The 10,775-nt window shown below is 43.6% G+C and overlaps 1 protein-coding gene across 3 annotated transcripts in view; it reads left to right on the top strand.

Annotated features, from left to right (window-relative positions):
• The window catches only part of LOC139069653 (uncharacterized), an 816,187-nt gene extending 805,632 nt beyond the window's left edge, over positions 1 to 10,555 (top strand). Inside the window, exons 1-2 of one of the 3 annotated variants that reach the window (XM_070550370.1) lie at positions 6,043 to 7,793; positions 7,854 to 10,555. In XM_070550370.1, the coding sequence (XP_070406471.1) occupies positions 8,339 to 10,555 (2,217 nt within the window). In that variant the 5' untranslated portion in view covers positions 6,043 to 7,793; positions 7,854 to 8,338. Of the gene's footprint in view, positions 1 to 6,042 lie in introns of those variants that run through there. The other 2 variants (XM_070550371.1, XM_070550369.1) reach the window with 2 other exon arrangements.
• Positions 10,556 to 10,775: the final 220 nt, after the last annotated feature.

The following is a 10,775-nucleotide window of genomic DNA, read 5'->3' on the forward strand; positions in this document are numbered from 1 at the left end:
GTGACGCGCCACCATCAGCGTCAGCCTGAAGAAGCCGGCAGCTGTCGGCGAAACCGTAGCTACAAACAGGTAAACAAAACTGTTTCTGTGTTTAAAAAAGAACGAAAGCATGGATTTACAAAGACACAGCAAGAACACACCTAAGATGTTCAAAGACAGAAAACATTAAAGGAAATGAACTGACATGAACAATCGCGTGTTAAATTAATTTTTGAGGTGGCGACACCTGATTGTTACTGTGGCCGTGCTCAGGAGAGAGATCTACCGACCGCAAAAACAGGGGAGCACTCCCTGCTTGGCGGCCGCATCAGTGATCGGTTCCTCTTTCATAAAAGAGCCTAAACCATTACTCTACATAATTGTCAGAGCCTATTCAGGTTCACTACAGAGGACAAGGTGATGTGCCCCGCTCCACAGCAGCGAAACACATCAGGCGCTAATAAAAGATAGAAAACATTAAAGGAAATGAACTGACATGAACGATCGCGTGTCAGTACCGACGCTCTGGCACAGCGCGTTGCCCATCCCCCCGCCCCCCCACCCCCCACCCCCCCCACCCCCCACCCCCCCGAGCGCAGGAGCTTGTCACATGCTGACAGCAGGCTCCTGTCTTTTCCGAGGGCTGCATCTTGCCGGTCATTATTACGTCACAGCAACTAGTCGATGACAGGCATAAAAAGTCACTATGGTGAAGTCGACTAGTTCATACAACCCCTACTGCTCCCCAGTGTTCTGCAGCGCACGTTCTCTTTGAACTTGATATCAAATTTTCGCCTCCTCTTCGTCTCCGCACGGTTAAAGTTACCCTCACGGTCTATCACTGGCAAATCAAAAGTGAAATGATGACACAACCGCCCCCGTACTTGCTTGTTACCACATTCCACCCGGCCACAATAAGAGACCGGCCATTATTCACCTCCACCGACTCCGACACCGGCCAAAATTGGAGACCCGGCCTTAAATTGAATACCGGCCTGTATTAGAGGATTTACGGTATTAAATAATTCTAGCTATATTTTGTTATTAATTAGGTAATTATGAGTAGTCTTTCACTAAAATCCAGTTCCCCAATGCTTTTGAATTCAGTTACAATAAATCCAGGTTGATAAAAAGACCAATCTCTTCAACATTTGTCTTTCATTAATAAACTTTTTTTCCCCAAACTTTTCTGTCTCATCTCAATTCCCAAATACGGCAATCACATCAAGATGAATCTTCCACAAAAATTAGGTGAATTAGCAATAAACAATAACAAAAAAGCCTCCTTCAGCACTGCTAATGACTACCCATGATCCTCCACTCCTTCCTCCATATATTCCACCAGGGAGAGTGAGAATGATGTGGGGTGTGCCTGAAGTTTTCTGCTTACCCTTATTGCTTTTGCTACTGAAGACAATATTATTATCTCTAGCTGCAGGCCTCACAGCACACAACTTGTAAATAATAAACCATGCTGGACAGAAGCCTGTGAGGCCACTGCTAATCCTGCTATTATTCCACTTTTATTGGTGCTAGTTGCTCATTATTTCTCATCTCCTCTGGCTGAAGACAGCCAGTTAAATTATTTTCACCCCCATTGTTTTTTTTTTCTTTCCTTCTTTACCGCAAAGACAAAATTAGCATTGAGGACAGGCAGCATTTAGAGATGCCTTTGTTTCTTTTTGGCCCTCTTTTCCTCAATCTTGACCCATTTAGAGTCAACAAGCCATTGCAAAATGGAACTGTGGGTGGTAGGTGTGAGTTTTGAATGCAATTATAAAAAAATGTAGTTTTGTGTGATTTCATTTGCAACATTTCTCCATGTTCGAAGCATAGATATCTTCTGATAGTTATAGGTCTGCTGGGACGTGTGGTGAAGTCTAGAGAGGAAGCTAAACTAGATTAATGTTTTACTCAAAATCCAATTCAAGAAATTGTAATCATCAGTACAAAAGTGCTGTTTTTAGCCTGCAGAGAGCTGCGGTTTTCTGTAACAATGGCAAAAATTCCATTTTGTTTGGTCTCTCTACAATCAGTCTCATGAAAGGAAAGTCCCTGACAAGCCTCAGGGCTAAACTGGCTGTTTGTTTTAGTCTGCTCTTTGAAGTTATAAAACCACTTCACGATTTTCAGCTAATGAAATGGGTACAGCTTTCCTATATGGGCCTACTTTAGATTGGCTGATATGATCCATGGTAGCACTGCTGTTTTACTGCTCACTACAAGGAGTCTGCGGGTTCACTAAAGTTTATTTTCTCCAGGTACTTTGTTTCATCCCCACAGAAAAAAATGTGCATGTTGGTTTAAATGGCCTGTGTGTGTTAGTGATGGGAATTCCGGCTCTTTTTAGAGAGCCAGATCTTTTGGCTCAGCTCACCAAAAAGAGCCGGCTCTTTTGGCTCCCAAGTGGCTCCTCAGATTTTCTGTTGCATAGAGTACATTTATAACCAAAATAAAGCAAAACTATATGTAAAATTATTTACTAATCTAAAAAAATGCAATATATCTAATATTTATAATTTCTTTGGATTTAATAACTGAACACTTTAAGAAATCTCCACTTTCCGACTGCTGGCGCTCATTTTCTCACCGTCTTCGTTGCACCGTCCTCTCTCTCACTCGCCTTTTTCCTCCTCCTCATTCCCTCTCGTCTCCCTCGACCCGCATGTGCTCTGCTGTGTGTCTGAGCAAGGGGGGACGGCTCCTAATGACGAGCCGGCTCCCATCGTTCACTTCAAAGAGCCGGCTCTTAGAGCCGGTTCGTTCACGACCGACACATTACTAGTGGTGTGTGTGCGACTGGGACGTAATTTTGGGGGGGGACGGGTGGGACATGTCCCCCCCACTTTTTCAAAAGGCAGTTTTGGTCCCCTGCACTTTTTTCCGTCCAAAAACAATGTTACGCTCCATTAAAAGGATTTGGTTGAGCACTAGGACCAAAACGGAAACCGGTTTACTATTAGACCCGCCCAAAAGCTAATCAATTGGCTCTGCTGATACTTGCTAACGTATTATTGGCTGTTGCTGCTGTCACTCAAGTTGTAAACAGTCAGAACGTGCTCACGTTGTTTTGCTAGTTTGGAGCCGCTAGGGAACACCGGTACTGAGTCACATCGTCAACTAGACGCTGTGTAATATAAGAGCTCAGCTCAGCTTCCATTACATAACATTTGAATAAGTGTTCATTTGTGAGTCTTTGGTAGTTAGGCACAGCCAGGAGGCAGCATGTCAAGAAAATGAAAAGTGGATATAAGAGACTCCTTTCAAAGTCAAAACGTAAGTTGGAACATGTGACACCCCTGCATTAAGCTCAGACTCACCTCCTCCTTCACAAACATACTCAAAACTAACTTTTACAAACTCATCTCCTCCACATAACTGACTCCTCAGACACAATTTATTCGTATTATTATAATAATTATTTTTTTTATTACTATTATCATCATAATTATTATTACTAGTAGTAGTAGTAGTAGAAGTGTAACTTCAAAACTTTTATCATTTAACTTTATTGTAAACTTATCTATTGCAATGTATATTTTCACATTAAAAAGCTCTGAAAAATGAACAGTATCATCATCGTCAACAGATTTTTTAAGCTTAATGTCAAAGATGTACACTTTTCATTAGATTTATCTTATTTTTTCCATTTATTTTTTGTGTGTTGAAATGCAACAACTGTTTAAACACTTTTAAGGGAAAAAAACATATTTAATATGTTTTTATACACTCAAATGTTAGGGTGATGATCATGTGTAAAACATTAGTTCAGCATGTCCTCTAACACAGCAAATGAACAAACGGCCAGATCTCAGGAGGGACCGTTTATGTATAAATAATTTTTATACTTTTGACTAGGCCTGGGAAAGTAACAAATTTTGCTGGACGATATTTTGTCCAACAAATTTTTGATGATAAACGATATCATTGTCAACATTATCTAGACCAAAATAACCACTAATATAATGTTAATATATCATAATAATGCAAGTACACCCTTTAAAATGCAACAAATAAACCTTCATTTAACATTGAAATGTCCAGAACCAGAACTTCTAAATGAATAAAAATAACAAACAAAAATTAAATAAAAAAGGAATCTCAATCCCTGTTAGAAAATGTTGCACCAAAAACAATAAAAAAAGACCCAAAACAATAAATACAATAGCCTGTCCATTGTCAACAGCCAAAACTGCACTTCAATAATGATAATAAATAAAAATAATAATAGAGTTTTACATTTTTTAACTTTGACATATATATATATATATATATATATATATATATATATATATATATATATATATATATATATATATATATATAGACAATGGAAAAATTATTGAGATGGGCACATGACGTGTCAAGGGGTCTTTACATAACACCCCCCACCCCAAATCCGCACAAGCCTGCTGTGTCCCCCCCACTTCTGAAATCAAAATTTCGTCCCTGGTGTGCGAGCTTGCGTGTGTGTGTCAAAAAACAATGGTGCCACTTTGCCGCAAAGCAGAGGTGGCATCAGTGTGCTTTTGGTCATTTCTAAGCAGTAGTAGTGCGATCATGATGATGGTTTAAAGGGGGTGTGGGGGCAGTGTGCACATTACCGATTATATCCTTTTAGCTTTGATGCAACTTGTTATCCAAAAAAAAGCCATGCTCCAAATGGTGGCTGTCCTTCACAGTTCCCGGGAACAGTTCTGTGATCTGTACTTCAGCTCTAGATGCCAGAAGCTCCCAGATCTCTGTTGCTCCAGTTTGCCATTTCAACTTATAATGTTTACTAATGAGAAATGGCCTCTCCGTGTTTACTTGTATTTTAAATATTGTTTACTGGCCAGGGCACAAAGATGTGATCTTCATTAGGAGATCCATTATAAGTCCACTATTGCAGTAATATTACTATGCAATATTTTCAACTCGCCATGCCGCTACAGTTCATTCAAAAGACATACCATGGTGACAGTATTACCCTGAAATGTAAGTAAAAAGTGTTTTTTGAAATCATGTGTTGCCTTCTCAAAAAACTGGTGACATGTTCATGCTACCCAGGAGTGAGGTAGGGACTAACAGACATTGTATATTTTAGTGCGACATGAATAAATATTACAACCGCACCAGGTAAGAGTTTCTTGGCAGAAAGTCTTGCACAGGCTTTCTGAAAGAAAATAACAGGTATAATTGTTCGTTTGTTTTCTTGCTTTATAAATTCCTAGGACAAAAAAGCCTTGCAAAACAGATCTTTTAGATTTTAGGATTTTGATACTAAAAGGAAATGTTGGCTACAACCGCCTCGACTACTGCAATGCCCTTCTAACTGGTCTTCCAGGCTGTACTGTGAAACCTCTTCAAATGGTCCAGAACGCAGCGGCGCATCTGGTCTTCAATCAGCCTAAAAGAGCATACGTCACCCCTCTGTTCATTGAGCTCCACTGGCTACCACTAGCAGCACGCATCAAATTCAAATTGCTAACACTAGCATACAAAGTCCGAGACGGTACGGCTCCCATCTACCTGAATCCTCTTGCAAAGGCTTACGTCTCGGCCCGGCCGCTCCGGTCATCACAGGATTGTCGGCTAGCAGTGCCTACACCACGCTCAGGACAATCCAGACTTTTCTCATGCATCGTTCCACAAATTTGGAATGACCTTCCTAACACTACCAAAACTGTGGCTTCCTTTTCTATTTTCAAGAAACTCCTGAAGACCCTGCTCTTCAGAGAGCATCTTCTTAACTAGCACCTTGTCTGCACCCGTCCCTCCTCTCTACTGTCCACTCCTTGTTCCCTCCTCTCCATGACTGATGTCAATTTGTTGTTGTTACTATTGTTGTTAGCCTCAAGGGCAAAATGCCGATTATCACTTGTAAGTCGCTTTGGACAAAAGCGTCTGCTAAATACATAAACATAAACCGCTTCAGTGATAGCAAGGAAACTGTTGTTCTGTTCTGAGTCATCAGTCATTTCCGCAACATCACTGTTGAACAGGCAGTGACATCACACTGAAAATTTTCACCATCTTATCACGTAAAGAATGATATTATAACGTCCTTAGCATAACAGAAGTGACCAGTTGATAGCTTCATGATTACTTGAGGATTTCTTAATTGGGTCTGTTGAGGGTCTGACCTCATGAGGAAATTACTATGCAGTGATTTTCTCCAAAATGACTGTGCTTAAATTGCTCTGAAAAGCAAATAATCACATCAGCGCCAAGAAACTTCATTTCCCATGATGCTTTGCACACGGAAGCATTGGGATGATGTCACCGCCTAATACCAGAAACACGTTCTGCGCATGTGCGGGAGGCGGGAGCTTGGAGCTTTCCCGCGACTTCAAAGACTATAAATCATGAATGAGACAAAGAAACCTCGTTCTTTTGCCCAGGATACCTGGCGGTAAGGACACGCTTATCGACGCTCCGACAACTTGAGCACGCGGAAGCTCTAAGTGCCAAGTTGAGCCACGGAACTGCTGGAAACTAAACTGCAAGCCCATCAGATCTGCTCGTTTCTGCTCCCCTCCAGCTGATGTTTGAGGACACAGAACTGCGGAGGGAAACAACAACTCCATCCAGCTCTCAGAAACGCTGTAAGTTGTCAAACTCAGCCCAAAAGGAACTTCGTTTTCTTTGTGTCCAGCCGTGGAGAAACACTCGTGGAGCCAAACAACGGAGAAAGCATCAAACCGGCGGATGACGCTGAAAACTGCGGAGAAACACGGAGAACCGTCAAATCAAAAGGGGAAGGGACGCCTCGCTCTTTTGGTGATCAGAAAACTCATTTTTCTCTCATTCTTTTCTTCTCCCGTTTCCTCTATAGTCCAGAATAAGCAATAAACCGCGTCTATTGCTTAAAAAGTAGCTTCGTGTTTTCCTCTTTCGTTCCAAATTCGTCCTTCGGGTCATTTTGAAAGAATAAACTGCTTATTAATCATTGTTTGGTATCTTTAAATGTTCGGCCATGGCCAGGCTGATAAACTAAGGATATTAACTCGTGATTAATCTTTTGTGTTGTTGCATGATCCTTTGAAATGTTTTGAGTGATTTAAGGTTAAGTTACTACTGATTCTAAGTGCTTTGGAAGTTAAAGTGCAAGTTGCCACCCACACTTTAGCCAGACAAAGGAGTCAGCCATCTTGTATTCAAGACTCCATTTTGAATCCATACACACACACACACACACACACACACTACTCCTTTGTGAGAACAAAGGACCCCATTCATACATCCTCCATCACATGCAAACACATCCATCTTCAATCATATCACATGGTTATTATTCATCTATTCCACTGTTTATTCATTTGACAAATTGTTAATTAAATGTTATAAAATTCAGATTTTTGTGTCCAGTAGCTTTGTTGTGTCGAAGAGAAGTCTCTGCTCCAAGGATTCTACGAACTTCAAGAAAGACTGATAAGAGTTTTGGATTCAATTTTTCCCCGGTAAAAGGGGAATGGTGCCCCGTATATCTAAGAATATCTTAATTAATTAATAAATCAGTAAATATTCCCATATTTACAGAATTTATTGAAGAATCCAAAAGTAAGTTGAAGCTTACTAATTGTTCGCTCCTAATAACCCCAACATTTTATTGGTGCGGCCGTGTGAGGCTTGGATACACAGAGATTTCTATCCGGCACAAACAAACAAATAAATCCAAAGAGCTTGAATTAAAAATAATCCGTTGTTCAGCCTTGAACCAGCAACAGAGTGGTGCTGATTTCGCTGAGCAGGAAGCTGCATCGAACTCTCACCAGTAACTCAGTGCTTCTTTAAAGGTGCAACGTGTAAATTAATTCTGGTTAACCTTTTAGGTTAAAATTCAGCTTTTCCTTAAAGGTGCAACGTGTAATTAATTCTGGCTAACCTTTTAGGTTAAAATTCAGTTTTTCCTTAAAGGTGCAACGTGTAATTAATTCTGGCTAACCTTTTAGGTTAAAATTCAGTTCCTCATTAAAGGTGCAGCGTGTAAGTAATTCTGACTAACCCTTTTAGGCTAAAATTAACTGCTAATTTAGCGACTTTAACTCACAGTGGCTATTATAACTAACTGAAACCTTCACTCAAAGACTGATAACACCTTGTTTGCTAATATTCTGAAGGAATAACTAGCATATTTAACACTGCAAGTGTTGTAAGACGTTGCTACGGCAACGCACCAGCTTTTGCTAAAATACTGAAAGGAATAGTATTTTAAGCGTCAGTCACGGCATTCCGTGCAATCTTAAAACGCTAAAACCTGTGCGCACAAAGGTTAATTTAGTGTTTTTCTGCTACAAAGCTAGCAGTTGCTGCCAAAGGTGCAGCCTTGAGCTATCTGCAGAAGCTCTACTAGGCTATTTTTGGTTCGGTTGTTAAAATGGAGGGACAGAGTAGTGACCTGACCAACTCCCAGCAACCAGGTGGCGCTGCGGCCCACGACTATGAACCTGGCCTACTTTCTGGACAAATATTGTCCAAACTGGTCGCGGTTGCTCGAGAACCCGACTACCCTTCTAGGGATTTCACTGAAGAACAGCGTAGCGACGAGCTAGAAGCTGTAATTGATCAAATAGAAAACCCGGATGGTACAAAACCAATCCAGGTTCACTTAGCTAAGTTAGCCCTGATCCTCCATCAGAGAGAACTCCAACATGATCGAGAGATCATGAAGCTCCAGAGCATGCTAGCTGAAAGGCAGCAAAATGGAAGGCAGAAGGATGACGAGGAGGAAGCCAGCACCGATTCTGGGGAAGATGGGGAGAAGACCCCGCCCCCTTCTGCTGATGACAACAGACAGTGGGAAGGGGGGGAACACCGTGACTCTGAGGCTGAGCCAGAGTGCTCTCCCACACCGGTACGAAAGCAAGCCGGCAAAGCCAACCAGGGTCCGCCCAGGACGATCGCCAAAGACCAATTGGTTTCCTCCACCCAAGGTAGCGAGGGACCGCCGTCCCGCCGTAAAGGTAGGCTACCTCCTGATACGGCTCCATACGATAATCAACAGTATGTGGTGTGGGACTCTCTGGACGGACGCACGCCGCAGGGGAGAGATGAAGCTCATCTGTTCCAACCTTCGGCCCCGTTCCCTACACACACTATAGGGCATTCAGGACCACCTAGGGGCCGAGAGCAGTTCACCCTCGAATCACAGGTTGGACCCTCATCTTCACGGCCTTCTCAATCAGTGAGAAGTCGACCAGCTGAGCGGCACCTCTATTTAGACCGCTCCCCCAGTTCACGAAGGGTGCAAGGTGCCGATTGGGGTTATGCACCCCAAGCTGCACCTCAACCATCCACCCATCCTAGCTACTCCGGTATTCGGCATGCCGATAACCAGCTGCATGACCAAGCATCATATGCCAGTCCGTACCCGGACAGAGCGTATTACGCAGAAGCCCCAGTTGAAAGACGCAGGCTGCACTACGCAGACGTGCCCCGGGAGGATGACCTCCCAAGACACCCACGTGACGTGCCAGCAGCCCGCCACAACATGCCGAACCCTGATTTGGGCCCCAGGAGTCAACATTGGGAGCCCAGAGCACACCAGCGATATCCAGCGCCCTCTGAGACAGACCGTGGGTCAGAGTCAGAGGATGACGCGCCGTACCGTGAGTCAGGGCTCCGTGTACGTCAAATTGAATCGCTAGCTAAAGACATAGAACGCTTTGATCCTAACACCAATGAATCCAACGTCGACGATTATCTCAGGGAGATAGAACGTTGTCTGCTTGATCTTCCAGCACCCTCTTCAAGGGAAAAGCTCAAGCTAATTTGGAAAACCACATCTAGAACGGTGCACGGTTTCATGGAAACTCTACCACCTGACATTCGTGATCGGTACTCCTCGCTCTGCCGAGCGTTGAGAGATGAATACGCCACGTATGCAGACTCTGCGTCAGCTACAATGGGGGCCTTCTCCATCAAACACGGGAGGAACGAACCCCCCAGAGAGTATTATCGCCGACTCAAAAGTGCTTATTTCCAAGGTCGAAACGGCCCTGGGCTCGAGGAAGACCCTGCCTTCAGATCCCTGTTCATTCACAACCTGCACGAGTGTGTTCGCTCCGAAGTCTCAATGTATTGTCGGATGAAAAAACTGACAACTCAGGAGATTAGGAGATACGCTCAACAGGCTTGGGAAGCCGGCGGAAAGCCCCAAAAGCCTGACGCACATCACCGCGTCATGCACCTAGCTCCCGACGCCGAGCCGCGTTTGGAGCTTGAAGGCACAGAAGCTCCACCCACTAAGCCAAAATCTGCTAAACCTAGACCTGTTAAACCGCGAGAGCAGTCCCAATCTCCTCAACAGGGGAAGGGGGGTGCTGATTGGCCGCCTAGGTCTGGACAATCAGACAGGAAGTGGCCCAACCAAAACCAACGGCAGGCAGGTCGGAACAGTGGAAGGTTTAAGGAGCGCCGCCAACAGGTAAGTCCCGAACGCAAGTCCGCAGGTGAGTACTTGACCAAAGCCGACCTCCAGGAGATGTTTCAGCAGTTCCTAGCTAAACAGAAGGAACAGCTGAGATCTGCAGATGAGACCCCTGCACCAAAGTCTGCTTCTAAGAAGCCAGACCCAGAGCCAACGTCCGCATGACTAGGCGTGGCTCAACCCCCCAGCGTGGCCAGGACTTACCTGATCAGTTGGGGAAACACTACTGGTAGACCACAGGAGTCTCCTGAAATCTACCCCCCAGAGAAACCAGATACTAAATTTCTGAAGTTCCTTGGTGACTTAACAAACCATGATCATGCTCGCCGTTTGTACTGTAGCACCAATCTAGGTGGATGCATACAAGTTGATGCTCTGCTGGATA

The sequence above is a fragment of the Nothobranchius furzeri genome, chromosome 1, assembly GCF_043380555.1.
Source record: "Nothobranchius furzeri strain GRZ-AD chromosome 1, NfurGRZ-RIMD1, whole genome shotgun sequence".
NCBI classification, from domain to species: domain Eukaryota; kingdom Metazoa; phylum Chordata; class Actinopteri; order Cyprinodontiformes; family Nothobranchiidae; genus Nothobranchius; species Nothobranchius furzeri.